General features: G+C 61.0%; 6 protein-coding genes across 11 annotated transcripts; 2 read left to right on the forward strand and 4 right to left on the reverse strand.

Moving 5' to 3' along the window:
- Positions 1-17: 17 nt before the first annotated feature.
- Positions 18-2,698, reverse strand: RNF224 (ring finger protein 224). The gene is made up of 2 exons (XM_066255619.1): positions 2,451-2,698; positions 18-2,198 (listed from the first exon to the last, which is right to left on the reverse strand). Exon 2 carries the CDS (start codon positions 2,195-2,197, stop codon positions 1,727-1,729), a length of 471 nt encoding a protein of 156 aa, XP_066111716.1. The 5' UTR covers position 2,198; positions 2,451-2,698; the 3' UTR covers positions 18-1,726.
- A 1,574-nt stretch (positions 2,699-4,272) lies between these two features.
- On the reverse strand, positions 4,273-5,442 carry CYSRT1 (cysteine rich tail 1). Its single transcript, XM_066255620.1, has 2 exons — positions 5,324-5,442; positions 4,273-5,023 (listed from the first exon to the last, which is right to left on the reverse strand). Exons 1-2 carry the CDS (start codon positions 5,430-5,432, stop codon positions 4,563-4,565), a joined length of 570 nt encoding a protein of 189 aa, XP_066111717.1. The 5' UTR covers positions 5,433-5,442; the 3' UTR covers positions 4,273-4,562.
- A 2,323-nt stretch (positions 5,443-7,765) lies between these two features.
- Positions 7,766-11,022, forward strand: RNF208 (ring finger protein 208). The gene is made up of 2 exons (XM_066255629.1): positions 7,766-9,298; positions 9,525-11,022. Exon 2 carries the CDS (start codon positions 10,045-10,047, stop codon positions 10,843-10,845), a length of 801 nt encoding a protein of 266 aa, XP_066111726.1. The 5' UTR covers positions 7,766-9,298; positions 9,525-10,044; the 3' UTR covers positions 10,846-11,022.
- Positions 11,023-12,741: 1,719 nt separating this feature from the next.
- LOC136323796 (uncharacterized) lies at positions 12,742-14,226 on the reverse strand. Its single transcript, XM_066255628.1, has 2 exons — positions 13,727-14,226; positions 12,742-13,478 (listed from the first exon to the last, which is right to left on the reverse strand). The coding sequence occupies exons 1-2, from the start codon at positions 14,224-14,226 to the stop codon at positions 12,860-12,862; spliced, it is 1,119 nt and encodes a 372-aa protein (XP_066111725.1). The 3' UTR covers positions 12,742-12,859.
- Positions 14,227-14,311: 85 nt separating this feature from the next.
- Positions 14,312-23,843, reverse strand: NDOR1 (NADPH dependent diflavin oxidoreductase 1). Of its 6 annotated transcripts, none has more exons than XM_066255626.1 (14): positions 23,613-23,842; positions 23,213-23,290; positions 18,735-18,832; positions 17,697-17,795; positions 17,513-17,614; positions 17,188-17,397; positions 16,816-16,961; positions 16,239-16,459; positions 16,043-16,150; positions 15,853-15,967; positions 15,620-15,766; positions 15,399-15,517; positions 15,226-15,320; positions 14,312-15,107 (listed from the first exon to the last, which is right to left on the reverse strand). In XM_066255626.1, exons 1-14 carry the CDS (start codon positions 23,745-23,747, stop codon positions 15,050-15,052), a joined length of 1,731 nt encoding a protein of 576 aa, XP_066111723.1. In that variant the 5' UTR covers positions 23,748-23,842; the 3' UTR covers positions 14,312-15,049. The 6 variants fall into 6 exon arrangements, 5 of the variants coding, with proteins under 5 accessions (XP_066111723.1, XP_066111722.1, XP_066111721.1 ...); XM_066255625.1 differs by having other exon boundaries at positions 14,312-15,130; positions 16,816-16,937; positions 23,613-23,840; XM_066255624.1 differs by having other exon boundaries at positions 14,312-15,130; positions 23,613-23,840.
- A 37-nt stretch (positions 23,844-23,880) lies between these two features.
- Positions 23,881-25,100, forward strand: TMEM203 (transmembrane protein 203). Its single transcript, XM_066255630.1, has one exon. The coding sequence runs from the start codon at positions 23,901-23,903 to the stop codon at positions 24,528-24,530; it is 630 nt and encodes a 209-aa protein (XP_066111727.1). The 5' UTR covers positions 23,881-23,900; the 3' UTR covers positions 24,531-25,100.
- The last annotated feature ends 1,941 nt before the right edge of the window (positions 25,101-27,041 follow it).

Consider the following 27,041-nt stretch of genomic DNA (forward strand, 5'->3'; position numbering starts at 1 on the left):
GTCCCACGGTCACCCTCAGACAGGTGCTCCAGACCCTGAGCTAGCTAGGCCAAGGGCATTGCAAGGCTGGGCACTGGCCCCTGAGTGCTGGACTTCCACCAGCAGGGGCCTTTATAACACCATGCCGGACGGCATGCTGCCTGCCCAGGGTAGGGCGGCATGCCTGGGGGACTCTTGGGAAATCTGTCTGAATCTCTGCAGTCCTTAGGTGAGTCTGGTTGTCCCTGGCCTGGCAGATGGCTGGAGGGAGACCCTTTGGACTGGACCGGCGGGAAGGGGACCACCAGTCCCTGAGGTCATCCCGTTTAGACCTGGGTTCCATTCAGGGCCGAGCACAGCGCCCTGCAGGCTGCAACAGTTGAGGGGGTGGGGCCTTCATCTGCAAATGGCAGGAGGGCGGGCCCCCCAGTACAGGCTGCACTGCCACCAGCATCCCCCCCGGCCCCACCTGGACCAGGAGGAGGGGCCCACCCTGCTATCTCCACAGCTGAGCCTCGATGGACCCCATCTGTTGTGGGGTGCCCCTGCTTGAGGTCGCTCCCCTGCCTGCTCCTAGGGTGCTGGGAAGAAGAGCAGCCCTTCCCCCCTCAGCCCTGGTCTCCCCAGGGGGCCTGCTGACTCCAGCACCCTGTTCGATGCCCACCAATCCCTGTGTGCCTAGGGGACTTTGCCCCAGGAAAGGAAAAGGTTTCTGAGTGTCCTTTCAGCAAATTCCCTGGTCCCTCCCTCTCCCTGCCACTCAGGGCTGGTCCAGCAGTCCCTCCCAGGGGCTCCCGAGTCACACAGCTCCCTTCCCCGGGTGGGGTGGTGGTGGGAATATTGCAACCTAACCGGAGAGGCGTCTGTGCCCTTAGCCTCCAACACCTGCTGTGGCCCCTCCCAAGGGTCTGTGTCTTGGCCACTGGGAGGCAGAAGGAAGCTGAGGACCAGGAAAGGGCCCGGTGTGGGCTTAGCCCTGCTGAGCTGTGAGACCTCGGGTGGGTTCCACCCTCTCTGAGCCTAGAGCTGACCCTCTCCTTGGACACTTGTCCTAGCAGTGACTTGATGCTTGCAGGGGACCCTTCCGGAACACCACCCGACACACAGTGGGGGCTCAGTGAGCTTTGTTGAGGGAAAGAACTCCACAGGGACGGCCTTGCAGGCCAGGATTCAGGAGGCAGCCGGCCCCCACGCCTCCAAGGAGAGGCTCAGACCTCGGATTCAGGAGGCAGCCGGCCCCCACGCCTCCACGGAGAGGCTCAGACCTTGGATTCAGGAGGCAGCCGGCCCCCACGCCTCCACGGAGAGGCTCAGACCTCTCCGATGTTTCACAGGGACAGAGAGACCCGCTCCAGCAGGACCGGGAACTGCCTTGGCCGGGTCCTGGAGACGAGCCACCAGACCCTTGTAGGGTTCATGCTCTAAGCTGAGTCTAGGCCTGGAACGGGGCTTACAGATGACTCAGACGATAGTGCCCCTGGTCTGCACACGGGCTAGCATGGGGCCTGGGAATCTCGGCCAGATCTGGCAGGGGGTCCCCCAGGACCCTGCAGAGTCTCGCAGTACTGTGGGTACAATCTCTAATCTTAGGCCGCGGCAGCGGGGCTGTCCATGGGGGGCGGGGGGCGGCACCCAGGATGCTCTGTCCCCAGGCTGTTCTGGGCCTGCTCTGCCTCAGAGGTTCCGAGGCAGGTAGGCACACTGGCAGCGGCCACTTCCCTGCCCAAGGAGCTGCGGCTGCCAGAGCTCAGACCTCGGGGCTGCTCGGGGGGTTCCAGCAGAGGTGGCCGCAGCCCCAGCAGCAGCACCCGGGTTGCGGGAAGTGGGGCTGGGGGCCCAACGTGGGGCAGAACACAGCTGGTTGCCGAGTGATAGGCACGCTGCCTTTGACGGGCATATGAGACCGGGGCTCCACACGAGACGGCTCCCGCTCAGCTTTGATAGCCAGGAAGGCGGCCAGGTCGAGATCCAGCATGGCCACCCCTCCACGGGGTGTGGGCGTGCTCTGGCGGCACTGCGGGCAGGGGATCCAGCGTTGCTCATGGGCTGGCATGTCCAGCCGCCGCACGCACGCCTGGCAGAAGGTGTGGCCGCAGTACAGGCGGCGGGGTAAATGCGCGGTGAGGTCGTAAGCGGAGTAGCAGATGATGCAATCGCCGCGCCTGATCCCGGCAGCTGTCCCCTCCGCGGAGGCCTGAGGAACCTCTGGCTGCAGCATCCTGGGGAAGGGGTGCAAGGAGCTGCAGCCGGCCCCACCCACCTCTTCCACTCCCTTGCATGGTCAGGGTCCTGGCACCAGGAGTCCACCCCAGAGGACAGGAACCCGGGCCTCTGTGGATGCCAGGGTTTGGGCACAGCCGGGGCCCTGTGGGACAGCATCCTGTCCAGCTGTGGGATCTTTCTCCATGGCTTTCCTGCTCTGCCTCAAGCCCTCACCCACCCCAGCCTGCCTGAGCCCAGGCCTCTCTTACCTGCATTCGCTCTGCTGGGTGGCTCTGCCCAGCCAGAGGGTGGCCAGGGGTGGGGGGACCCAGGGCGCCCTGCAGCTCCTTCCCTGGGGCTCACGTTACTGGCCGAGCCCGAGTCAGCAGGGAGGCAGGTGGTGGCTGCAGGCGGGCAGGCTCCCCTTTCAGCCACAAAGCACTTGCAACTGGATCCACCAGTGCCTCCCCACTCCGCCCCACCCCACCCCCTTCGTGTCCAGACTGGGCTCCACTGATCCCCCACCCAAGCCTGTTCCTTCTGGCTCATCTTTCCTCCTCATCCTCCCAGACCCTCCCCCCACCCCCAGTCTCAAACTCTCTCCTGTGTCCCCACTGTCGTACGCCCTCTCTCCCATTCAAGAAAAGCTTTCTGGTCTTAACCTGGGTGATGCCTGTTATTCATCTCAGTTCAAGCATTGCTTCCTCCAGGAAGCCTTCCAGGACTCCCACTGGCTCAGAGCCCTGAGGGACCTGCTCCTCCCCAGCTCAACCACAGTGTGAGGGTCCATGTTGATTTGCCCCAGTGCCTTCATCCTTGCCTTCATCATAGGGCGGTGGCCAGCCCTGAAAGGCCCCAAGGAGGCACTCAAGCATAGATGTGGGGATCCCCGTGCACACACATGGACCACCCAGAAGCTCTCTCAGGCACAAGGCATCATGGGCAGCCCTGGACACACTCCCATCAGAGCCACCTCCTCCTGGGGCCAGCTCAGTGACTGGGGCACAGGCACAGCAAAATGAAAGTGTGTAGGAGAAGGGTCAGGACAGGGTCAGGACCCCCAGGACCCTCTCCACCTGGCTGTGAAGTAGCCAGATGCCGGAGGGGACCCTCCTTGCTCCCACTACCAGGACAGTTTGCAGCCTCTTGGATTGATCTAACAGGTTTCTGTGGCTGGCCTGGGTGGGGTCATCCCGTGGTGCGGGCTGGCCATGGGGCAGGGGCCAGGAGCCTGGCACTCCCGAGTCCCTGCACTGTCAGACCAATGATGTGTCTGTCCACGCCCAGAGACCGGTCCTGCCATGTGGCCAGTTACTGTGGGTCAGGGGAGGGCTGGCCCCAGGACCTGTCTGTCCTGCAAGGCCAGCTCGACTTCCTCCTTCGGCCACCTCTGCCCAGCCCCGGAAATGTCAGGATTCCCAGTGCTGGCCTCTGCTGACTCCTCACCCCCGGCATCCCGGCCTCACCCCAGCAGTGAGGCAATGCCTGCTTAGCAGCTGAGCTCCCTGCACGGCCCCCCGAGCAGGCGTGCTGTGCTGCACACGGCAGGAGCCGGGAATTCCGAGGGGCCTCCCCTAGCCCAGGCCGCCTTTGCCTTTGGGGCCCTCCAGGAAAGCCCAGGCCCTGGGGGTTTGGACAGGGCTGAACAGCAAGGCCTGGCATCACACAGCAGATGTTCAGGGACTGAATGCTTCATGGGAAGCCAGAAGAATGTCCCAGCTGAGGTAGGGCGGTGACTCACATTGGTGAGCAGGGCTCGGTCCTGGCCGCTGCCGCTCCCACTCCCAGAAACCTGCCAACACCAGTCTCACCCACCACCTTCCTACCAATCCAATCCTCCTCCTGGAGGCCTTTCTTGGGGCTCCACACCCCAGGTTCCACGCACAACATCCTGCTGTTGGACCCACAGACGGACGTGGCTCCCGGCTTGAAGCCAGGCCTGGCCAGGGCAGGGGCACACTCCAACTTTTCCTGCCCAGCCTCTGGGCAGGCCTGGGACCGGCAGTGCAGGTCAGAGAACCACAACAGTGGCTTCCCGACCTCCAGATGTCCCACAGAGCCAGGGTGCCCTCCCCAAAGGAATCACCTGAACACAGCACACTCTGCTTTATTACCTCAGCCCTGGGCCCTGAGGCAGGTGGTTTAAGGGTGTCCCCAAGCTACCACCATGGCCAGCACCCAGGGCTCCTTTTCAAGGGCCCCCAACTGAGCTGTTGGCCTCCTTGGCACATAGATATTCTTGTCTAGGGGTGGGGGTGGGGGACGATGGCCCAGTGGCCGCCCCAAACGTTCATGCACTGCGGTGGCTGCCTGAGCAGAGAGTCCTGGGGCCTGCTCTGCGTGCGGGTCCTGGGCAGGCCCACGGCCCAGCAGGGGCTGGGCTAGGAGACCACGCAGCAGCAGCTGTGGCAGCGACAGAAGCGAGGGCAGTGGCAACAGGAGCAGCAGGGACAGCAACAGCAATGGTGGGCGATGTCGTCGCCGCGCCCAATGGGCGGCAGGCCAGTGTAGGTCAGTCCTGCTGGACGCTGCCCACTCCCGTAGGGGTTGCCAGGCTGCTGCCAGGTCTGCTGCCCCTGGACGGGAATAGCCCCCTTGGCGCCCTTGGCCCCCTTGGCCCCCTTGGCGCCCTTGGCGCCCTTGGGCCATGCTGTCTCCTCAGTGGGCTGCAGGAGGCGGGTGGGCTCAGGGCTGCAGGAACCCACAGGCAGAGACTGCAGCTCCGAGGAGGAGGGCGTCCCCTCCAGCTGCCGTTCCAGGTCAGGCCGCAGGTGAGCCCGGGGGATGCTGATGTGGGCGTACGGATTCTTGACGACCATCTCATAGGGGTCCATGGTCCGGCCTAACAGAGATGGGCAGAGGAAACTGCTGGCTCCGTGAAGTGGAAGAGTTGCAGCCCAAGAAAGTGCCCACCCCAGGAAAAGCCAGGCTGCGGAGACGCCAGGGTGTCTGTGTGTGTGTGTGTGCCTGGGGGGTGCGACAGGTGCGAGGGACGGTGAGGGCCAGTCTCCCAGCTGTCCCCCCAGGCGTCTTGCCCTTCCCTGAGTGGCAGTGCCTGGGTGGCACTGGGTGGAGGAGTCTGGAGGTGCCGCTGAGCGGGTCCTACGGGGGAGCCCCAGTGCGGGGAAGGCCCAGCACCCACCTGCAGTGGCAATGGCAGTCCGTCCTCTCGTCCTTTGGGTCAGGTCCCAGTGCCTGTGAGCTGAGCTACTGGCAGCAGCCTTTTCCCTCCTGGGGAAAGGCGGGGCCATGGGCGGGACAAAAAAAAAACGGGGTTCCCAAGATCCCAGGCCACCCACCCTTCCTTCTCAGGTGGGTGGTGGCCATGGCCTGGGCTCTGAGGGGACACTGCCAGCCTCGGTGACTCAGCTTAGACACGTTCCAGAAATGTTTCTAGGTCCAGGAAGGAGGGCAGGAAGGAAGACTGGGGTCAGGCCCTCAGATGCCAGCCTGAAGGTGATCTGGGGACCTAGCCATCACTCATACACCTCCAGAGCCCTTGCTTTGTGGCAGAGGGCAGGGATTCTCATTGCAATCCACAGCCTCTGCCTGGTAGACAGAGATGGAGATGTTTGAGAGCATGGATGTCTCAGAGAGAGAGAGAGAGAGAGAGAGAGAGAGAGAGAGATGAGAAGCATCAATCATCAGTTTTTCGTTGCGTCACTTTAGTTGTTCATTGGTTGCTTTTCATTCGTGCCTTGATGGCAGGGAGGTGGGGTGAGGGGGGATGGCTCCAGCTGAGCCAGTGACCCCTTGCTCAAGCCAGTGACCTTGACTCAAGCCAGCAACCTTAGGCTTCACACCAGCAACCTTTGGGCTCCAGCCAGCGACCTTCGGATCATTTCAATGGTCCCACGCTCAAGCTGGTGACCCCGCACTCAAGTTGTTGAGCCTGAGTTCAAGCCGGCGCGACCTTGGGGTTCCAAACCTGGGTCCTCAGCGTCCCAGGTGGATGCTGAATCCACTGCGCCACCGCCTGGTCAGGGATCAGAGGCTTGCCCTTTTAAATGTTTTTTTATTTTTTTTACAGAGACAGAAAGAGAGTCAGAGGGAGGGATAGATAGGGACAGACAGACAGGAACAGAGAGAGGTGAGAAGCATCAATCATCGGTTTTTCGTTGAGACACTTTAGTTCAGGGGTCCCCAAACTTTTTACACAGGGGGCCAGTTCACTGTCCCTCAGACCGTTGGAGGGCCAGACTATAAAAAAAACTATGAACAAATTCCTATGCACACTGCACGTATCTTATTTTAAAGTAAAAAAACAAAACGGGAACAAATACAATATTTAAAATAAAGAACAAGTCAATTTAAATCGACAAACTGACCAATATTTCAATGGGAACTATGCTCCTCTCACTGACCACCAATGAAAGAGGTGCCCTTCCAGAAGTGCGGCCGGGGGCCGGATAAATGGCCTCAGGGGGCCGCATGTGGACCACAGGCCGTAGTTTGGGGACCCCTGCCTTAGTTGTTCATTGATTGCTTTCTCATATGTGCCTTGACTGCGGGCCTTCAGCAGACCGAGTAACCCCTTGCTGGAGCCAGCGACCTTGGGTCCAAGCTGGTGAGCTTTTGCTCAAACCAGATGAGCCCACACTCAAGCTGGCGACCTCGGGGTCTCAGACCTGGGTCCTCCACATCCCAGTCCGACGCTCTATCCACTGTGCCACCACCTGGTCAGGCGAGGCTGGCCCTTTTAAAAAATTTTTTTAATTGATAAAAAATTGATTTACACACTTCAGCTGATAAAACATCTTACAACTGGCGACGCGCGCGCTTCTAACAGGTGACATTTCTAGCTCATTTCTGAAAACAGTTTTTCTCTGATTGGTGGGCTCTGGGGCCTCCGGACTCGCCTCCAGTGTCCTCATCCTTGGCCTTCAAACCCTCTCCCACCTTCATCTGGAAGGTGGCACTTAACACCTAACACACAGGCTGGCCGCGTATGGAGGTGGCAACAGATGTCAACACTTGTCAACACACTGGCGAGCTCCCCCTGGGTGTCACCGGATTCCCAGTTCTTGAGGCTCAGGGGGAACCTCCAGGAAGGGCGGGATCCAATCAGACGTGGCCCAGAGACCAGGGTGACCCGGGTGGCATGCGTGGGGCCGGTCGGACCAGTCCGAACACGAGTTCTACCGATGCGACATCCGATTCAGGAGGGGGAACTGAGCCAGAGGCCTTGAACTTAGAAGGCCACAACAGAGGGCCTCTGCGCAGGCGCCGTGAAGCCCGCCCGGGTTCCTGCAGACTCCGCCCCTCGCTGCGAGGCGAGGCGGCACTGCCGCATGCGCGAAACAGGCCCGAGGCGGCCTGTGGGAACTTGATTCCCCAGAAGCCTCCGCGCTCGAGGGTTTCCCTAAAGACCCGGCTCGGGGTCGGCTGGCTTCGGACCGTCCGGAACCCGGCTTGGGCCGCCCCATCTCTAAACCGCGGAGCTCGCGGGGCGCGGACCGCCGCGGGCTCCGGGGGCGGGGCGCTGGGAGGGGGCGGGGCCCCAGGGAGGGGCGGGGCCTGGCGGCTCCTTGTTGGCGCGTCTATTGGGTGAGCGGGTGAGACGTGAGGACCCTCGGCTGAGGCTGGGCTCTCCGATGTCCACTGGCCGGGGCTGCCTCAGTTGTCCCCCCCGCTTAATGCTAAGGCCCATAGGCCCTCACTGCCCCTCCCACCAGGCACCTGCTCACTTGCGTACCTCTCACACCTGCTCCTGCTGACCAAAGAAACTGAGGCCCACACACTAGCCTGGGGCCACACACGGGCCCAAGGACTCTTCTTCAGCCTATTTTGCCCAAGAGGGCTCTCTCACCGGGAACACAGACCTCTCTGGGCTCTGTTGCCCTGCGGGGACCGGGGACTACAGGTGCAGTCTGGCTTGTGCAGAGGGGGCTGTGGCCTGAAGGGACGCGGACTGTCCAGACTGCAAGCACGCTACGTGGTGGCTGTGGCAGGGCTGGGGACGGCACTCCAGGCTCCCACAGTCCTTGTCCCCTGCCCTTTAGTTGCCATTATGTCCTTTGCCCACCCTGTCACCTGAGGGCAGAGGTTATATCCCAGGGGAACAGGAGCCTGGCTGAAAGAGGAAGCAGAAAGGAATGGGGTGGGGTTTGGTTAGCACTCAACTGTGTGACAGCTGGGCACGTGCTGACCTGATAGGATGCCGGAAATGGCCACCCCACCCTGGCTAGGTGCGTGTCCTCTGTGGGCTGCTGCCCCACAGTGGCTTGTCCAGCTGTCAGACCTTTGAAATACCCCTCACCCCACCCATCTGTCTAACCATCCTGGGGGCCTTCTCCAACAACTGTCCGTCAGTCCACTCCTCTGATACCTGTTTGCCCACCCTGCAAACCCTCTTAGAGTCACATTAAGCCTCCCAACGCTGGGCAGAGTCTGGGTGCACCTGCGAGCCGGAAAACTCCGGAGGCATTCCCACTGGGGGCTGAGTGGAAAAATAAGCCGGGACCCTGACTCTGGGGCAGGACACAGGTAGCCCCAAGGTAGAGCCCTGGGAATAAGCTTTCCTGGGACCACCTCTTGGCTCTGGCACTATGAACCTTCGGACTGCGAAAATATTTCCTTTCCAGAATTATTTGGGGGGGGGGGGAGCTTGACTAGGACCCAGGGTCAGCCAGGCGGGACGGGGTTGACGGGGTTGACAGGGGACTGGAGGAGGGGCGACGCGGGAGTCCCCACCCGCACGCGGTCTGGGGGCAATAGGCGACCCCGAGGGCGGGTGCCAGGCCCTCTGTTGATCAAGGGGCAGCCGAGAGACTGGCCCCGCCCCGCGGACCCCGCGCGGGTCCCCAGGCAGGGGGTGGCGCTGCGGGCGCGGGCGGGCGCCGCGCGCACTGCGGTCCCCGCGCCTCCGCCGCAGAGCGCGCCACGCTTCGCACGCACCTGCCGCCGCCGCGCTGCGCCGCGCCGCGCTGAGCCCGCGCCCCGCGCACCGCGTCCTGCAACCCGCGCCCCGGGAACCGCCGTGGTCGCGCCATCGCTCCAGGTCGCCGCTGGAGCCGCAGGAGCCGCCGGGCCGAGGCGCGGGCGCCGCATCCGGGCCTGCCTTTGAGACAACCTCTGCGGCGGCGGCGCGCGGCTCGGGGACGCCAGGCTGGGGCAGGTGAGCGCGGGCGGGGCGGGACGGCCGCGGGGTCGCTACTCGCCGCTCCTCTCCGCCCCGGCTGGGGTCGGACCCCGGGGGCGGGGACCGGGGAGGGGGCTGGGTTCCGAGTCCAGCGAGGGTCAGGGTCAGAGGTCGGGCGCCCCGGTCTTTTGTGCAGGGCGAGGGCGAAGGTGGGGGTAAGAGTGGGTCCGGGTGCTGCCCTCACGCTGTCTCTCACCTGCAGCTCGGGCCTGGTCCAGGCCTCTTCACTGCTCCCGCCACCGCCGAGCCCGCGGCCGGGGTCCGCCCGCACCGAGGGCGCAGGCTAGCTGCCTTCCCTGGGCACCCTGCCCTGGAGCCATGGGGCCCACCTAGCCCCTGCCTGCCCGGATGTCCCAGCCCGGGCACTGCTGACCTCGGCTGCAGGGGGAGCCCCCCCCAAACCCCCTGGCCAGCCTCAGCAGCCAGAGACCCTGGGTGAGCCCCTGGGCCAGGCCTCCAGCCCAGGGCAGCCTCCCACACCCCCCTGCCCCTGCCTCCCTCCGCCTCCTCCGCCCCTTCCTCCTCCTCCTAGGACTGGACCAGAGAAGCCACTGTGGCCACTGGGAGGGGCCCTGCCCCCCCAGCTCTCACCAGCTGCTCCTCGGGGTGGCCGGGGTCCCCACCAGGCCTGGCGGGACCAGGATGCTGCCCCTGCTCCTCCTCCCCGGCCCCACCCAACGCCCCCTCCCACCTTAACACCCCGTCTGACTGGAGACAGCCGGATGCCGGCTGACCCTGGGCCCGAGGCGGGCAGTGGCTGGCCGGGCCTCCTAATGTCCTGCCTGAAGGGCCCCCATGTCATCCTCAAGATGGAGGCCATGAAGATTGTCCACCCTGAGAAGTTCCCCGAGCTGCAGGCGGCCGCCCCTTGCTTCCCACCTGCACCCCGGCCCACCCCAGCTCTGGCACCCAAGCGCGCCTGGCCCTCAGACACGGAGATCATCGTCAACCAGGCATGTGGAGGGGACATGCCTGCCTTGGAAGGGGCACCCCGCACGCCACCCCTGCCGCGGCGGCCCCGCAAGGGCAGCGCGGAGCTGGGCTTCCCCCGCGTGGCGCCCGTGGACGAGGTCATCGTGAATCAGTACGTGATCCGGCCTGGCCCCACCGCCTCCTCGGGGCCCCCTGCAGGGCCGTCGCCGGCGGTGGGGGAGCCCCTGGAGTGCCCCACCTGCGGGCACACGTACAACGTCACCCAGCGGCGGCCTCGCGTGCTGTCCTGCCTGCACTCTGTGTGTGAGCAGTGCTTGCAGATCCTCTACGAGTCCTGCCCCAAGTACAAGTTCATCTCCTGCCCCACCTGCCGCCGTGAGACTGTGCTCTTCACCGACTACGGCCTGGCCGCGCTGGCTGTCAACACGTCCATCTTGAGCCGCTTGCCACCCGAGGCACTGACCGCCCCGTCCGGTGGTCAGTGGGGGGGAGAGCCCGAGGGCAGCTGCTACCAGACCTTCCGGCAGTACTGTGGGGCTGCGTGTACTTGCCACGTGCGGAACCCGCTGTCAGCCTGCTCCATCATGTAGTGCCCGCCCGCCCGCCACCACCAGCCGCCTGCCGGTCCTCGCGCTGCTGCTTCAGGGACCCGGCCCTGCCCTGTCCCCTTCTGGCCCCTCACCCATCACAGCTTCTGGCCCCCATGTGTGTGGCATTGCCTCTGCAACCAACTTTGCCATTAAAACTCTGCCAAAGTTTGCATCTTGTCCCTGGACTGAAGCCTGCTGCTGTGGCCTGAACCCTGGGCCAGGGTGGACATCAAGGACTGCAGCCCAGACAGGGCTGCCAGAGGGCGGCCCAGCACTGCTTGGCATCAGCCTGCTTTGCTCGCTGGCCAGGCGGGGCCAGGCTTGCTGTTCAGAACAGCTGGACCTGGCTCTGTGTGTGTGTGTGTGTGTGTGTGTGTGTGTGTGTATGCGTGCAAACGCTCCACACATCTGTGCGGATCCAGCTGCCGGCACGCACCAGGCAGGGTTGTGTGGGCAGGTGTGCAGAAAGAGTGAATGCTTTGTGTACTCTGGCCACTGGACATGGGGGCAGTTGTGTGGGGAATAGCTCAGTCCACCTGGCTTCTGGTGACCACCTGACCCTCTGAGGTTCTGTGGGAACGGCCTTTGGGCCAATCTGAGCCAGGATGGGGACATGGCCGGCCAAGACTCTGGTAGGGCACAAGGGCCTGGGAGCCTCCTGTTGGGCATTTGCATGACCTGGAGTTGGAGGAGGAAGCTTGTTGGGGGTGTGGAGCGGAGCCGCCTGGACAATGACAGAGTAAAGGTGAGGACGGTAACGTAGTGGCAGCGGTTACCGTGGCTGCTGTTTATTGAGAGCCACATCCTGGACCAGGCACAATCCTCGGCCTGTCACCAACAAGCCCATGAGGTGGTGCTGTGACTGTGCCCGTCCTTCAGATCAAGGACCCAGGCTCAAAGACGGGAGGTTGCAGGCAGCCAGAGGCCTCGGCTCGGCATTCCAGCTCCAAGACCTGGCTGGGTCCCTGTCCTTTGTAGCTCGGGGGTATGCACCGGACCCCCAGGTGCTCATGATGGCTCCTCGGGTCCTGACCTGTGGGGGGGAGGCCTTTTGTGGGCTGAGTCGGCACAGTAAAGGCCTCCCCCTACGGCTGTCCTGACCTTCAGGGAACACCCGCTGGCTATGATCTGGGATGCAGGAGGAGGGGGTTCAGGAGACCTGTAACCCCCTGCCCAGGGCCCCGCCTTCTCTGAGGCATCGAGGCAATGCAGACCTCTGTGCACTTCAGTGTCGACTGCCTCTCTGGCAGACATGCTGGGTTTGGATGCGGTGGGAAAGAGAACCCAGGGTCAGTATGGTGCTGGTCTGGAGAGGGGTGCTTGGGGCCCTGACCACAAACCTCTTCCAGGAATGTCCTTGGCACTGTTGACTGTAGCAACTGGTTCCTGTTTAGGCAGCAGGGTGATTTGGAGTATCTGGATGGGTCAGGGCTGACCACAGGCTCCCGGGTGGCCCTGGGCCCAGTTTTGTTAAAGTTGTTTTTTTAATTTTTTTATTTTTATTTATTTATTTTTTACAGAGACAGAGAGTGAGTCAGAGAGAGGGATAGACAGGGACAGACAGGAATGGATAGAGATGAAAAGCATCAATCATTAGTTTTTCATTGCGTGTTGCGACACCTTAGTTCATTGATTGCTTTCTCGTATGTGCCTTGACCGCGGGTCTCCAGCAGACCGAGTAACCCCTTGCTGGAGCCAGCCACCTTGGGTTCAAGTTGATGGGCTTTTGCTCAAACCAGATGAGCCCGCGCTCTAGCTGGCGACCTCGGGGTCTTGAACCGGGTCTTCTGCATCCCAGTCCGACGCTCTATCCACTGCGCCACCGCCTGGTCAGGCCCTGGGCCCAGTTTTGAAGGCTAGTGCCTGGTCAACCTAGGATATTTTTTCAGCCCGGTCATCAGGCCTCAGAACAAGGTGCTCCTCAGGACCAGGGCCCGTGGCACCAAGCCTTCAAGACATGGCCAGTCTGAGCCTCCAGGCCAGTGATGTCAGGAGCAGAGGTGACAGACCCTGCTCAATGTCTGGAGTGGTCGAGCAGCATGAAGAGCAGCCCCAGCAACATGAGTGGCGTGAAGATGAGCAGCAGGCCCAGCAGCTCGAGGGCCAGCAGGCCTAGCAGCGCCAGGCGGCGGGCGCAAGGTCCCTGTGCCCGCAGAGCCCAGAGCCGGGCACCCAGGCAGGGCGGGCAGGGGAGGAAGGGCAGGCAGCCCCGGCTGCCCACAGGCCCCGCCAGGAAGCGCAGCTGGTAGCGGTGCTCCAGGTGGGCCCAGGGCCCCGAGCCCCGGCGGGGGAGGGCGGGGGGTGGGGGGCTCGGGGGGCGCGGGGGCCCGTCGGCCTGCAGCAGCTCCTCCTGCAACCGGCAGATCTCCCACTCGAGCATGGGCGTCTTCTGGCGACAGAGCGGGCAGCGCACCCGACCCAGGTCGGCACTGGAGGCTGTGCCCAGCAGTCGGTGCAGGCAACCTGAGCACAGGCCATGGCCGCAGTTCAGCAGCGCCAGGCGGTGCTCGTCAGGCCCATAGGGCTCTGCGCAGATGGGGCACTCCTCGTCCTCCTCCTCGTCCTCCTCTGTGGGCCCAGCCCAGGGCGGGGCTGCCGCTGTGATCTTCAGTAGGGGCTCACTGTCTGGAGTCCTGGAAGCGGGGGCGTTCCCAGAGACCTGGCTGCCCAACCCTTCATCTTCTAGCACTTGGGACAGTGGGTCCAGGTGCTCAGGGGCCAGGGAGGCTGAGGATGGACCGGGGAGCCCCGCGCTGAGGTCGGCAGGCCCATGAGTAGGTGTGCTGGGGCAGGAGTCAGGATGGGTGGGGTGGGACCCCAGGATGACAGTGGGGTGGGGAGGGCTGTGAAGGTCACTGTGGCCTCCGGGTCTGACACTGACCTTGAAGCAGCCACCGCCTCTCCCAGGGTCCTTGCCCCTACCAAAAGGAAGCTCCGCTGGGGCCCCAGTGCCTGTGCCAGCTCTGGCTGCTCCTGGGCCCACCCGAGCCCAGCGGCAGCGACTGACCCGGACAGACGGGCTCCAAGTGGGCTGGCCTGCCCAACTGCTCCGACAGGAATTTCCCTGAGCCCGGAAGGCCCACCCCAGGTCTCAGGGCGGGGACAAGGGCTGTACCTCCCTCCTCCCTCCCCTTCCTTGCTCTTGAGCCATACCCCCTTCCTTCTGGGCCTGAGGCTGCTGCTCCCTGGGCTGAGGGGATGGCTCACACCAGCCTGGCTGGGTGACTCCTGCTCCTTTCTTTCCGGGTCCTCTCCAGACCACCGTCCCCCCTGCCCAGAGTCATGGCAGGGCTTGTATGAGGTGGGCACACAGCCAGCAACCACCAAGAGGGAATCAGACCCAAAGTGCTGCAGCCAAGGTGGCTCGCGTGTCCCCGCCATGGGGGGCTGTCCTATCCCTAGATGTGGGCCCACCCCCGCCCTGAGGCACCACGACAGCACGAAGAAGACAGGTCAGAAGCTGCCACCCTGAGCCCGTGATTTTATTGCTGAGGCTTTCTGGAACCCGGCGAGGATGGTGTGTGCTTGTGTGACACATACGTGGCAGAGGGTGACTGGGAACCTACTGCCCCTCAGGGACAGAGGAGGGGACACTGGGCTCTCCCAGGGACCCTGTACCCCAGGTTCCTACACTATCTGGAAGCTGGTGTTTAGGGAAGCCCCCTCATGCCCGTCAGGCTGCTGGTGCCTTCTTGGGTTACCACCCTGACCAGGACCCAAGTCGGGGCCAATGGGAAAGGCCAGCTGGACCTGAGAAATGCATGGGCAGTTGGGTGAGGGCTGAGTGTGGCCCCTGGATGATGTGTAGCTGCGCAGGAGAGCTGGCCATCCTCCCACCTGGGGTCAGGGCAGGTGGCCAGGCCGGCCGGCGGCCCCTCAGGCCCACGTCTCGGTCTGGAAGCACAGTGATCGCTGCAGGTGGCCAGGCCGGCCGGCGGCCCCTCAGGCCCACGTCTCGGTCTGGAAGCGCAGTGATCGCTGCAGGTGGCCAGGCCGGCCGGCGGCCCCTCAGGCCCACGTCTCGGTCTGGAAGCGCAGTGATCGCTGCAGGTGGCCAGGCCGGCCGGCGGCCCCTCAGGCCCACGTCTCGGTCTGGAAGCGCAGTGATCGCTGCAGGTGGCCAGGCCGGCCGGCGGCCCCTCAGGCCCACGTCTCGGTCTGGAAGCGCAGTGATCGCTGCAGCCGGGCCAGGTAGGCGGCGGCGTCAGGGCCCGAGAGCCCGCCCTCCTCCTGGAAGACGGACGTCAGGGCTTCCGACACACCTGCCGGCATGAACTTGGCGTTGCTGGAGGGACAGGCCAGACAGACAGAACTCAGTGCGGCCAGGACACCCAGAGGGCTGGTGCGTCTCCCCCCCAGTCCAGCCCAGCCCAGGCTCACCCTGCCAGGTAGAAGCAGGCACCCTGGTGGTCCAGCAGCTCCCACACCAGGGGCCCGAGCTCCCGGAGCCGGTGCTGCACGTATACCTTCTGCTCCTGCAGGGTGGGGCCAGTGAGGGTGGGGTTGGTGAGTGTGGGCCCCAGCCCTTCCCCCTCCTCTCCACAAGTACCCACCTGCTCCCGGGAGAAGGCTGTGACCAGGGTCAGGCAGCCCCTCTTCTCCAGCTCTGTCCACTCAGCCTCCCAGTAGAAGTCCTGGTTCCGTCGGCGGCAACCGAAGAACAAGAGGTTCCCTGGGGCAGGGGGGGGGACGCAGGGGCCTCGAGCCTGGACTTGCCAACGGTCTTAACCCAGCCCACCTGGCTCCCACCCCGCCCAGTGCCCTGTTCACTCACCCTTCTGACCCTGGGCCACGCGCTCCTGGATGGCGGCTCGGAAGGGGGCCACGCCGGTGCCAGGCCCCACCATTATCACGGGTGTGTCTGGAGTCTGTGGGAAGGTCAGGCCTCCAGGCCGCACCCATAGGGGCACCCGGACAGGGCCTGTTGTAAGAGGGAGGTGGCGTGAAGAGACTTGGGAGGATGAGGGACCTAGCCCCCATGCACACGCTCCAGAGAGCAGGGGTCACCTTGCCCAGGGTCCAGAGATGCCAGCCAAGAGGAGCAGAGGCCCCGGCGGGGCTCCTTGAGGCGAGTCTGGTACTGCACCACCGCCACCAGTATCTGCAGCCTCCCGGGGTGAGCCTAGAGGACGGGACGGTGAGCGCCGGCCGGCTGGCACACCCCTGGGCCGGCAGCCCAGTCCCAGCGGACCCTCACCAGCAGAGAGGAGGCGATGGAGAAGGCACGCGGCCGCACTGGGGGGATGAGGTCCAGCAGGTAGTCCGGGGGGATGGCTGCTGCTGTGTGGGGGAAGTCACACAGCACCTGCAGAGAGACGGCCTCAGGGGGGCTGTGGCCAGCGGGGACCGTGTGGCTCTGGCCCGGGGCTGCCCACGGCCCCCCTGGTCCCCACCTCCAGGGTGGTCCTGCGGGGCCGGTTGCAGTACTCGTGCAGAGCTTCTTGTCCAGCGGCGGAGCTGAACTCCAGCAGCTTCTCCCGTTCCAGCTCGTGGGGGGAGAGGCAGGCCAGGATCTCGAAGAAGGAGCGCCGCGGCACGCTGGCGATGTCCAGGTACCGGGACACGAGGTGCCGCACGGAGCAGGGCTGGGGCAGCCGCTCGGGGCAGGGGACGCCTGTGGCAGGGAGCAGGAGACCATGTGGCACGGAGCAGGGCTGGGGCAGCCGCTCGGGGCAGGGGACGCCTGTGGCAGGGAGCAGGAGACCGTGTGGCACGGAGCAGGGCTGGGACAGCCGCTTGGGGCGGGGGACGCCTGTGGCAGGGAGCAGGAGACCATGTGGCACGGAGCAGGGCTGGGACAGCCGCTTGGGGCAGGGGACGCCTGTGGCAGGGAGCAGGAGACCGTGTGGCACGGAGCAGGGCTGGGACAGCCGCTTGGGGCAGGGGACGCCTGTGGCAGGGAGCAGGAGACCGTGTGGGGCCAGGGACTCGGGGGGGCGGGGAGTCGGGGAGACCGGACCCGCAGCTCACCTGGCTCCCGTGGCCGCAGCGTGAAGCAGTGGTCAGGGTCCAGGCCCACCGCCCGGCAGAAATGCTGGACGTGGCCGGCCGCGTTTTCAGGCTGGATCAGCACCACGTCGCCGGCCACAAAGCTGGACGGGAAAGCACGCCGGGGACTTGGGGAGCCGCAGAGGAAGGAGGCCAGTGTCCAGGGAGGCCTAGGGCCCTCGGACCGAGGTCGTGTCCCCCCCGCTACCTGGCCTGCACTCCGCCTTGCTAAGGGCCTGCTCTGGCTCCTGGACGACTCCGCGCTCAGGCCGTGGCCCCGGTGCCGTGTCCGCGCCCTCCGTGGGTCCCCAGCACAGGCTCAGCTGCCTGCTTGGTGTCTCAGGCCCTCCTTACCTGAGCCTGGAGCTTGTGACGTCAAACTCAATGAGGCGAACATCCTGGAAGTGGGAGGGGCCGGTGACCCTCTGGTTGGTGACCATGCGTGCCAGGAAGGGCTGCAGCTCTGAGGGGGGGCTCAGAGGGTCTGTCGTGGCCTCGTGCTGTTCTGCAGAGCACGTCCTGGGGACCTCCTGAAGGAACTGCAGGGTGAACTTGGAGGGCAAACTGTGGAGGGAGCACGCGCCCATCAGACCAGTGGCAGGTCCGGGGAGGCCCCAGCGAGGCCGTGGCCAGGCCGCTCTGCTGCACCGGTAGGCGCTGAACTGGGACCCACACTCACGGTACTCCGTGGGGGATGACGCCGAGGTCCAGGGGCACGGGGTGCAGCCTCAGCACCTTCTCCCACAGGTCGTGCAGCCAGGGGTCGATGGCAGCGTCGGGCCTGGGCAGAGGGCACGGGTGCCGGTCAGAAGGGACCCCGCTCATGCCGGGCCCGTGGGAGACCCCGCTTCCCCCACACTCACCCCAGCTCATGCTGGTCGTCGCCCAGGCCCACGGGCAGGAGGGCGGCACCCCCGAGCTGCAGCAGCCGCCGGTGCAGCTTCTTGGCCACAAAATTGAACCTGTGCAAAGGGCAAGGCTGCTGTAGTCACTGGGCTGGAGACGAGGGGAGCTGCCCAGCTGGCCACGCGGGGCAGAGGGCAGAGCTGTGTGGGACACTCGGTCGCGGCCCCTGGAGCACGGAGGACAGCCCCACATCTCCTTGGGGCCGGCCCATCTCACTGCCGGCTCTCTGGGGAACGCTGTCCGTATGGTGTGGAGGGACTCCCACCGCCCGCGGGCCCGTGCGCTGGCGTTAACACACAGAACACACCCACAGACGAGGGTCACGCTGTCACCACTTTCTGCCCTTTTCTAGAGTGAGCATGGGCCTCCTCCCACTGTCTGGCCCTGAAGGTGTCGGGACCCCAGGAACCCCCTCAGCCCGTGTTGGTCAGTTAGGGTTCTGGTGTCCTGTGATCGGATGTTGCGTGAAGCCTGAACACAAACACCTTGGTGTTCACCTGGGGAAATGACCCAAAGCAACACTACCCTTTGCTGAGGACACAGATGTGTTGTGAAGACGTGGAAAGAAGAACCCGAGATGGCTACACGGCCACGCCAGGGACGTGGTGGCCTCTGGGGCAGCTCCCCAGGGCGGGGCTCTTTCACACCCACTGCCCATTCCCACTGCGCTGTTTGTAATAAGCCAGATAGCTAACGAAAAGCGTTTTTATACAAGTAGGGAGAGGCCCAGGTGGGCCTTTGTTGTCCTAATTCACACGTGAACACGTGACACTAGCTGGTACCACACATCTCCTTCCACCCTGGGAGTCCCCTTGGTGCCTCTGAGCTGGGCTCCCACTTTGCACCCTGCCCATCCTTCAACCTAACGAAAGCGCCCACGGGGGAGCATCCGTGGGACAGGGACGCATGGCCAGGGTCCCAGCCTAGTGTCTGGCAGCTGCACTCAATCCCGGGGACAGTCCCACCGGCCAGCAGCCCGACCTACCCCTACTCACTTGGCATAAGAGGAGTCCCCGAGGCCCAGGACGGCAAAGTCCATCTGGCAGAGGGATGTGGATGGCAGGTTCTTCCGGAAGATGAATTTCCAAAAGCTCTAACGCCGGAAGAAATTAAGTTAGGGGCCCCACTCTGTCACTAGGACCCCAGGAGGGCTGCACCCTGAGCCTTCCCAGGGCCCTGCTCTCCTGCCCCTTGAGAGCTATTACTATAAAAAGACTGCTTTCGCCTGATGAGTGGGGGCACAGTGGATAGGGTGTCGACCTGCGACACTGAGGCCCCAGGTTCGAAACCCCGTCACAGGCTTTAGTGCGGAGTCACCGGCTTGAAGCCCAACATTGCTGGCTTGAGCAAGAGGGTTACTGGCTCAGCTGGAGCCCCCTGGTCAAGGCACATATGAGAAAGCAATCGATGGCCCTGGTTGGCAAACTGCGGCTCGTGAGCCACACGCGGCTCTTTGGCCCCTTGAGTGTGGCTCGTCCACAAAATACCACGTGCGGGCGCTACCTCGATAAAGAATGTACCTACCTATATAGTTTAAGTTTAAAAAATTTGGCTCTCAAAAAATTTCAATCGCTGTACTGTTGACATTTGGCTCCGTTGACTAATGAGTTTGCCGACTATTGAAAGGTGCCGCGCCTGACTTGTGGTGGTACAGTGGATAAAGCGTCAACCTGGAAACGCTGAGGTTGCTGGTTCAAAACCCTGGCTTCCCAGGTCAAGGCACATATGGGAGTTGATGCTTCCTGCTCCTCCCCTTCTCTCTCTCTCTCTGTCTTCCCTCTCTATAATAAATAAATAAAATCTAAAAAAACAAACAAAAAAAAAACTTAAAAAAAAATGTGGATGGACCACATTTAAAAAAAAAAAAAAAGGTGCCACAACTATAGGTTGATGCTTCTCATCTCTCTTTCTTGTTAAAAAAAACAAACAAACCATTTTTTATTCTATCACAAACGCAGGAAATTTGGAAGCAAGAAATCATGAAAAAGCTGCCCCAGAGTCACCACCAGAGTGTAGGGCTCCACTCCTGCCCCAGGCAGAGGGCTCTGGGCTAAGTCTGGGCTTCTCAGTGGATGCAGGCTAGTGAGGATGGAAGACCACTGGGTCCTCACTGGGGCGGGCCACCCAACTCTCCCCGGGTTGAAGGAAGCACCTGCTCCTACTTGGGTCTCCCGGAAGGCTTCTCTCTCTTCACACCAAGAGTCCCTTCTTTCTCAGCCCTCTGCAGCAGGTCTGGGTCTCCATAGCCACCACAGCAGCTCAGTGCTGAGCCTGTCCTCACCTCACTCCACCTCCCTCCTCTGGAGCCCCTTTCCTGGGCCCTGAGCCACTAACAGGTGGCTGGGTGCTGGCTGAGGACCCACAGGTCTCCAGAGGTGCTTCCAAAGCACGGCTTCCTGGCACCTTCAGCCTTTGCTGACCAGCCCCCCCCCCCTGCACAGACCTCTGCACGTGGCCCCAGCCAAGGCCATTGGGGTGGGATGACCCCGACTGTGTGGAGGCACAGCTCTGCCTGCTGGCCCTGGGCCATCCCTGGCCTTCTCAAGGACTTGACTGCATTGGCCACCACTGGGGACCATGCCAGCTCTGCCTCCCAAGACCCCGTTTCCTGAAGGCCGTAGAGAACTTCTCCCAGGGCGCTGCCTGAGAAAGGCCCAAGTCATGACCACATGTCTGAGCATACCTTCATCCCCTCCACACTGACTGGTGACCTGTGGGCACCTAAGTTGACCCTGCCTTTGCTTAGAACCTGAAGCTCTGCTCCCAGATGGACCAGGGAGGCAGACAGTGCTGAGGAGCTGCTGTTCCTCTGAGCCCTGCTCTGAACCCTGACAGCTGACACCCAGGAGGACACACATTGGTTGGGAACCCTTTGCATTCCCGGTGGGCTCTAACCAGGCACATGGCGGGCTCTCGAGGTGACCTGTCCTTCATGTCTGCGACCGTTTGTTACCCTTCTGCGATAACTTCCTTCTGTTCCTCATTCTAAAGCCTATTGGAATGAACTTAGAATTTTCGTATCTTCTTTCCTGTCCCTGTCTTGTTTTTTGTTATACTTCCCAGAAGAGTTTCTCAACTTTATCTTTCCAAAATTTCCTAGTATCGTTTCAAATAGCGTTTGTCCGTCTCCGGCGTCGTCCGTGGGGGCTGAGTCCTTTTCCCTTCGCAGGTAGCACCTCTGCTCTCCCGACTGCCTTTACAGGGGTCTTCCCCAGAGTGTGTGCTGGTTCCCTGGGGTCTGTTTGTACTTCAGCTGACAGAAGTGTGTTTGGGCCTGTCTCCCAGTGGGTGTCACGGCCGGGAGGTAGGGCAGGGACCCGGCTGCCCGGCCTTCTCCTGTAGTCACTCAGTTTCCCCAGAGAGCTCCTATGGTCCACTCGCCGCCTGGGAGTGGACCACATCTCACCCATGTTCTCAGAGGACTGGAGCAAGGAGGCTGGTGTCTTCCTGTTTAGTACACACTGCTCACTGAGCCTGGCATTTCAGCAGGACCCATGTCCCTGCCTGAGTCCCTATGCATCCAGTCCCTGCTGTGGCTGGGGAGGCCCCTCCACCCCGTGACCACCTCCATGGGGGTGCCCCACTGCCCCACCCTGCACTCTGCCCTCCTTTACCCAGCCTCGTCTCAGCATGCCCATTATCACTGTTGTGCTCTTGGCTCCCAACAGTGAGCTTACACCCCTGCCCTGACTGCCCAGCCCAGGTGATGGAGGTCTTCAACCCCTCCTGTCTGCACCCCGCATCTCCCACACCCACCCTTCACCTCCTGCCTTTGACCCCCTGTGACTTGTCTTTGCTCCTGTCTGAAGAGACCCTGTGCTGAGGTCCTACCCCTGGGGCTCCTACGGCAACCCCACTCCAATCCTGTTCTTCAGTCTTCAGCCAGCCCCCCCCCCCCCCAGCAATTTAAATCATCCTGAGTCCCTCTCATAAGTACCTTCTTTTTAACTTCTTAGCCCCAACTAAGAGGTTAATTCACAGCCAGAAGCCTTTTGGAGTTGTTTAACGTAGACATTCCTAGAAGATTCTCTCTGCTGCCTTCCTCCCTAATCTCATTCATTGCCTGTGACCCTGTTATCCAGCTTCTCTCCCTGTGAGCATCTGAAACGACTCTGCCCCAGGTCATCGGTTCCTTTGCTGATAAACCCCACGGAGAAGGCCTCTCAGGCCTTATCTTACTTCTGTGCAGCTTTGAGTGCTGGAGACCTTCCTCTTGAAACAGTCATCTCCCTACCCTTGAGCGTGTCGATGGTGACTTCCCTCTTCATGCTGCTGGGGCCACTTTCCTGCCTCCTTACAGCCTGTCCCGGGCGAGGAAGGAGCTTCCTTTCTCAGTCTTCCTATTTTGGCGTATCCAACAAATACGTCTACCCAGGACTCTCTCTGGAACTCCAGACCTACCTTGTATCGCCACCTAGGCAACTCACAGACACCGGGCTCTCACTAGTCTATTTCTGTGCGTGGAACTATACCATCCATTCTGGTTCCTGTGCCTGAATCCCTGTCTTAGATCCCACCTTCTTTCTCACCTTTGAGATGTCTGATTACATGTCCTGTTGAGTACCTTAACATCTCTGGGGTGTGTCCACTTTTAGTTTCTTGCTCTCCTACAGCCTGGTCTCCTAGGGACAAGTGGTGCTTTTGCTTGAATGCAAATGTGGCTGCCGCCCTATGAACCCCATAGCCTTTCATATCAAGCTCGTCTGCCTCACTGCAGCAGCCGGGCTTCTTGGGACTGGACTTTGCTTCTGGTTCTCCTCCCCTCCCACCCTACTCCGTGGCTCAGCCATCCTGAACTGCTTTCTGCTCTTCCCAGAGGCTGGGCTGTCTCTACTTTGTACATACTGCTCCTTCTCTCTTGGGGCCTGGCTAGCCCCCACCTATGCTTCAGGATTTAGCCTATACTCCTTTCTTCCAGAAAGCTCTCCCTGAACCCCCAGGGTGGGCTAGATAGTCCTTATTAATGTTCCCATTACACCTGGCACTTTCCCCAGCAGCATGTATTTCCTAGCATGGTAATGGCCTAGTTAGACCTGTTGCTTCTGCTATGTTGTTAGCTCTATAAGGGTAAAAATGTGGCTACTGGCTTCATAGCTCAGTTCCTAGCACTGGATCATGCTTGGAATAGAATGTGTGCCCAAAAGACAGCCAAAGAACGGAAGAATGTTCCCTGAAGGTCAAAAAACGTTGAAATACATATATGACCCAGGCTAGATTCATACACAGTCCTGAAACATAGGAAAAGTTAAAATGGTGACAAAATGGTGACCTGTGATGAGTTTATTAGGGAAGACAACCAGAACCCCCAGCTCCACCCAAGAATACCCTGTCAAATCCATGGCTATCAGGCAGCACTGTCAAATGACAAGTATTTATTGTGCCTCTCAGACTCTCCAGGCAATGAGAACAAGGTGAGGGTCAAGGGCAGGGATCTGAGCTCCTGAGCACACAAGCCACTTCAGGTCAGCCTTACCTTCATGTTGTCAGGGGGGTCTCCTTGGCCTGTAGTTGCACAAACAAATATCACCAGGGGCTCACTAATCAGATTCACCTCAACAGAAAGACACACGTGTAAGACCTCAGGCTGTAATAACCAGGCCATCTATCCCGCAGCCCGGCCCCTGTCCTTCACTCAGGGTAATAGGGCAAAGGGACTCCGTGAACACCCGCGAGCCGCCGGCCTTCCTTCTCTGAGGGTCCCCTTCCCCATCTGCTAAGATGAACGGCTGTTCCCAAGCTTTCCCTTCCCCCAAAATCCTCCGTAAGGGAAGGGCCCACTCTCAGACAAAACGCGGCACCCTGGAGTCGAGGGCTCTGGGGGCCGACGCCCCAGACCTGCTCGGTCTCTCCGCTGAGGACCAGGGAGCTCTCACCACCGGGTAGGAGTCCAAGGCCTGCACCCGGCAGTCTAGCCGCCGGCGCCGGGCCTCGCGGCCCAGTCTCTCCGACACATCTTGGGCCGTTCCCGTCTGGCTGCCGAAGAGCACCAGAAGCCGTGGGCTCGGCATTGGGACGTGAGTGCACCCCGGGCACCCCCCCCTTGCACTCGGGAACGGGTTCAGCAAGCAGCGACCCAACAAGTCCAATGCCCTGGAGCGGCTCTGACTTCCGACTTCCGCCGTCGACCGGAAGTGACGACTTTTAGCTGCGCCGGGCGGGGCATGGCGTCCGAGCGAGGCGGGCGTCCTTTGGTGGCCAGTGCTGGGTCCCGGACCGGAGCCGGGGGATCGGCGGCGCGCCGGGGCCGAGGGCCGGGGCAGAGGGGCCGCTCATTGCCTCTCCTTCGCCAGGGCGGGCGCCGGAGTGACCTACGGGGAGAGGAGGCGCAGCCCAGCCGGTGGGACGCTCGGCTGGGTCCCGGCCTGCGCTCAACCGGCGCGATGCTCTTCTCGCTCCGGGAGCTGGTGCAGTGGCTGGGCTTCGCCACCTTCGAGATCTTCGTGCATCTGCTGGCCCTGTTGGTGTTCTCCGTGCTGCTGGCGCTGCGTGTGGACGGCCTCGTCCCCGGCCTGTCTTGGTGGAACGTGTTCGTGCCCTTCTTCGCCGCTGACGGGCTCAGCACCTACTTCACCACCATCGTGTCGGTGCGCCTTTTCCAGGACGGAGAGAAGCGGCTGGCTGTGCTCCGCCTCTTCTGGATCCTGACGGTTCTTAGCCTCAAGTTTGTTTTTGAGATGTTGTTGTGCCAGAAGCTGGTGGAGCAGACTCGGGAGCTCTGGTTCGGCCTGATCACGTCTCCTGTCTTCATTCTCCTGCAGCTGCTCATGATCCGCGCCTGCCGGGTCAACTAGCCTCGCAGAGGGGCCCCAAAGGGAGCGTTCCATAGCTGGAATGCTGGACCCCAAGCTGAGGACCCTCCAGGAAGTCTGAGGACCCAGTCTTCAGACCAGAGAAGTCTGAGTCTGAAAGCAACTCCAGCTGGTGCTCTGCAGAGTGCTCATTTTTCTCTGTACCAATCATGTCTGAAACTGTTCCCCCAAGCAGAGCTGAAAACAGCAGCCTTGATCCTTAAACTGTATTTCCTGTTATTTCATGCTTTGAATAGTTAAACCTGAATTGGGATCTTAAGAAGGGCCCCAGGCTAGACAGCTACAACTCTTACAGAAATGGCATATAGGTAAAATGTCCTAACGGACTCAAATGGGCTCTGCATATTTTCATGGATCCTAAAAAAGGACCCCTTGTGCAAAGCCTGCAAAACCAGCCAGCATCGCTGACCTAAGAGCTCACTGTCTTATTCACCCAGACAAGACACCTTAGACATCTGAGCTCTAAAAAAGTGTAAATCCACTTGTATTTCCTCCCCTGTGCCACTGGGGAAAGGATGACCCTTTCTGCATTCCAGCCAAGGCAGACAGGAATGTGTTGAAAAAGCATGATCAGGACCTGTCTGGAGATGTGTCACCTGAGAAAAGAACTTTGCTTTGAAGGCTCTGCTTGGCTTTCTATCCCAGTGGATTGCAATGTCACGACTTTTCCACCACCTTGTGGCCAGCACTGTTACCTCACCTGAGACTGATTTAAACCTTCCTAAGGGACCTGAGAGAGGAACAGGTGCTCTATAGGTGTTGAGACTGGCAAGTGGGAAGTTTGCGAATGGTCTCAGCCCGCATTTGTTGGCCCGAGGTCTTTGGTTTGATACCAGTCAGGTGCCAAATGAGAACATTTGCTGAGGTAAAAATAAAATAGAATGTTTTGCTGAAATGCACAGTGGTTGACTGACCTATTGGGAGTGAAGTCACGTGAGTGCTGAGCCAGTCCCTGCTGTATGGTATAGATGGCTCCAGAGCTGAGGTTGTAGGGGGAGCTGGAACCTGCTAGAGCTTCATGGGTGGATGGGGAGGGTTTCCTTCCAAGAATTCTTACTTCCTGCCTTGGAAGACAGGGTAGGCCCATGGTGAGGTCCTACCCAAGTGGTTTGTGTGACATCAGAGACTTGGCGTCCTGCCAGTATGTGGTCTCTGTGGACCTTGCTGACACTCTGTAGAGCAGAGGTCAGCAAGTTATGGCCCAGGCCTGTTTTTGTACCCATCTGTTTTAAAAGGTTGTGAAAACACAGAAGAATGACAGGAAGTAAGCCTGCAGTGTACAGGGTCTCTCAGTCTTGGCACTGTTGGTTTTTTTGGGTAAGTTTATTCTTTGTTGGAGGAGAATATTATAGAATATTTAGCAGCATGCGTGGCTTTTACTCACTAGATGCTAATAGCATCTCTCATTTGTGACGACCAAAAGTGTGGCCAGACATTGCCAGGTCTCCTGGGAGAAAAACTGTCCCTGATGAGCACTAGCAGGCTAACATGTTTACTGTTGGCCCTTTATAGAACAGGTTTGTGGGCCCTTTGCTGAAGATGGATGCTTTGTGGCTACTGAGGTGCTTGGGTTGGAGACTGGTCCAGTTTGTCCCACAGCTACAAATTTGTCTCCTACCTGGGAGTGGCCTAACTAGTGTCGAAACCAGATACAAGCTAAACATTTGAAGTGGGTTTCCTTTAAATGTTATTTTTAGTTTGCGTTCTTTGTTGTTCTTGTGTTTTATTCTGGTATTTCAGAGTAGGGAGTCCTGTTGCTGTAGAAGTGATGAGAATAAGAAGGTTTAGCTTCCTTTGGAAAGATGATTTACCGCATGGCATCCAGAAGCTGAGACGGGCCCTCAGGTTGAAACTGGGTGCCGTGGGAGCTCCTGCCCTGAAAGACGAGTGGTGTAGGACAGTGGTCCCCAACCCCGGGCCGCGGACTGGTACCAGTACCGGTCCGTGGGCCATTTGGTACCGGTCCGCAAAGAAAGAATAAATAACTTACATCATTTCCGTTTTATTTATATTTAAGTCTGAACGATGTTTTATTTTTTAAAAATGACCAGATTCCCTCTGTTACATCCATCAAAGACTCACTCTTGACGCTTGTCTCAGTCACGTGATACATTTATCCATCCCACCCTAAAAGCCGGTCCGTGGCCCAAAAAAGGTTGGGGACCACTGGTGTAGGAGGTAGTAGTATAATTACTGAGCTACTGCTGACTGCAGGGCAGGTTATAGTAGGCAGGCGTTATCTGTCTGTCAGTGCTCCCCAATTTCCTCTTCTCCCCTTGGCTCCAGGGTAACTAAAAGAATATGGGTACTGGGCAGCCTTCAACAGGAGTAAGTTTCCTCGTGGCACGTGGGCTGGGAAGCTGTGTCCTAAGGGTCAGTGGGACCCCTACCAGCGTTGGGATGAGGGAAGTTCAACAGTAGCTTGGGGAGGCAACGGGGAATACACGGCGGGGCTTCTGTGGCTCTTTCTGCACTGGAGAGCTGTGGGCCTGC

Source organism: Saccopteryx bilineata, chromosome 2 (assembly GCF_036850765.1).
Source record: "Saccopteryx bilineata isolate mSacBil1 chromosome 2, mSacBil1_pri_phased_curated, whole genome shotgun sequence".
Lineage (NCBI taxonomy): Eukaryota > Metazoa > Chordata > Mammalia > Chiroptera > Emballonuridae > Saccopteryx > Saccopteryx bilineata.

Coding starts and splice junctions, on each gene's coding strand:
- RNF224 (XM_066255619.1), bottom strand. CDS start 2,197: ATGCTGCAGCCAGAGGTTCCTCAGGCCTCCGCGGAGGGGACAGCTGCC.
- CYSRT1 (XM_066255620.1), bottom strand. CDS start 5,432: ATGGCCCCGCCTTTCCCCAGGAGGGAAAAGGCTGCTGCCAGTAGCTCA. Junction 5,024..5,323: donor GACTGCCATTGCCACTGCAG/GTGGGTGCTGGG, acceptor CATCTCTGTTAG/GCCGGACCATGGACCCCTAT.
- RNF208 (XM_066255629.1), top strand. CDS start 10,045: ATGCCGGCTGACCCTGGGCCCGAGGCGGGCAGTGGCTGGCCGGGCCTC.
- LOC136323796 (XM_066255628.1), bottom strand. CDS start 14,226: ATGGCGGGGACACGCGAGCCACCTTGGCTGCAGCACTTTGGGTCTGAT. Junction 13,479..13,726: donor GAGGCGGTGGCTGCTTCAAG/GTCAGTGTCAGA, acceptor CCCCGCTTCCAG/GACTCCAGACAGTGAGCCCC.
- NDOR1 (XM_066255622.1), bottom strand. CDS start 23,747: ATGCCGAGCCCACGGCTTCTGGTGCTCTTCGGCAGCCAGACGGGAACG. Junction 17,796..18,734: donor GGGGACTCCTCTTATGCCAA/GTGAGTAGGGGT, acceptor CCCTTTGCACAG/GTTCAATTTTGTGGCCAAGA. Junction 16,460..16,815: donor GCTGCGGCCACGGGAGCCAG/GTGAGCTGCGGG, acceptor TCCCTGCCACAG/GCGTCCCCTGCCCCGAGCGG.
- TMEM203 (XM_066255630.1), top strand. CDS start 23,901: ATGGCGTCCGAGCGAGGCGGGCGTCCTTTGGTGGCCAGTGCTGGGTCC.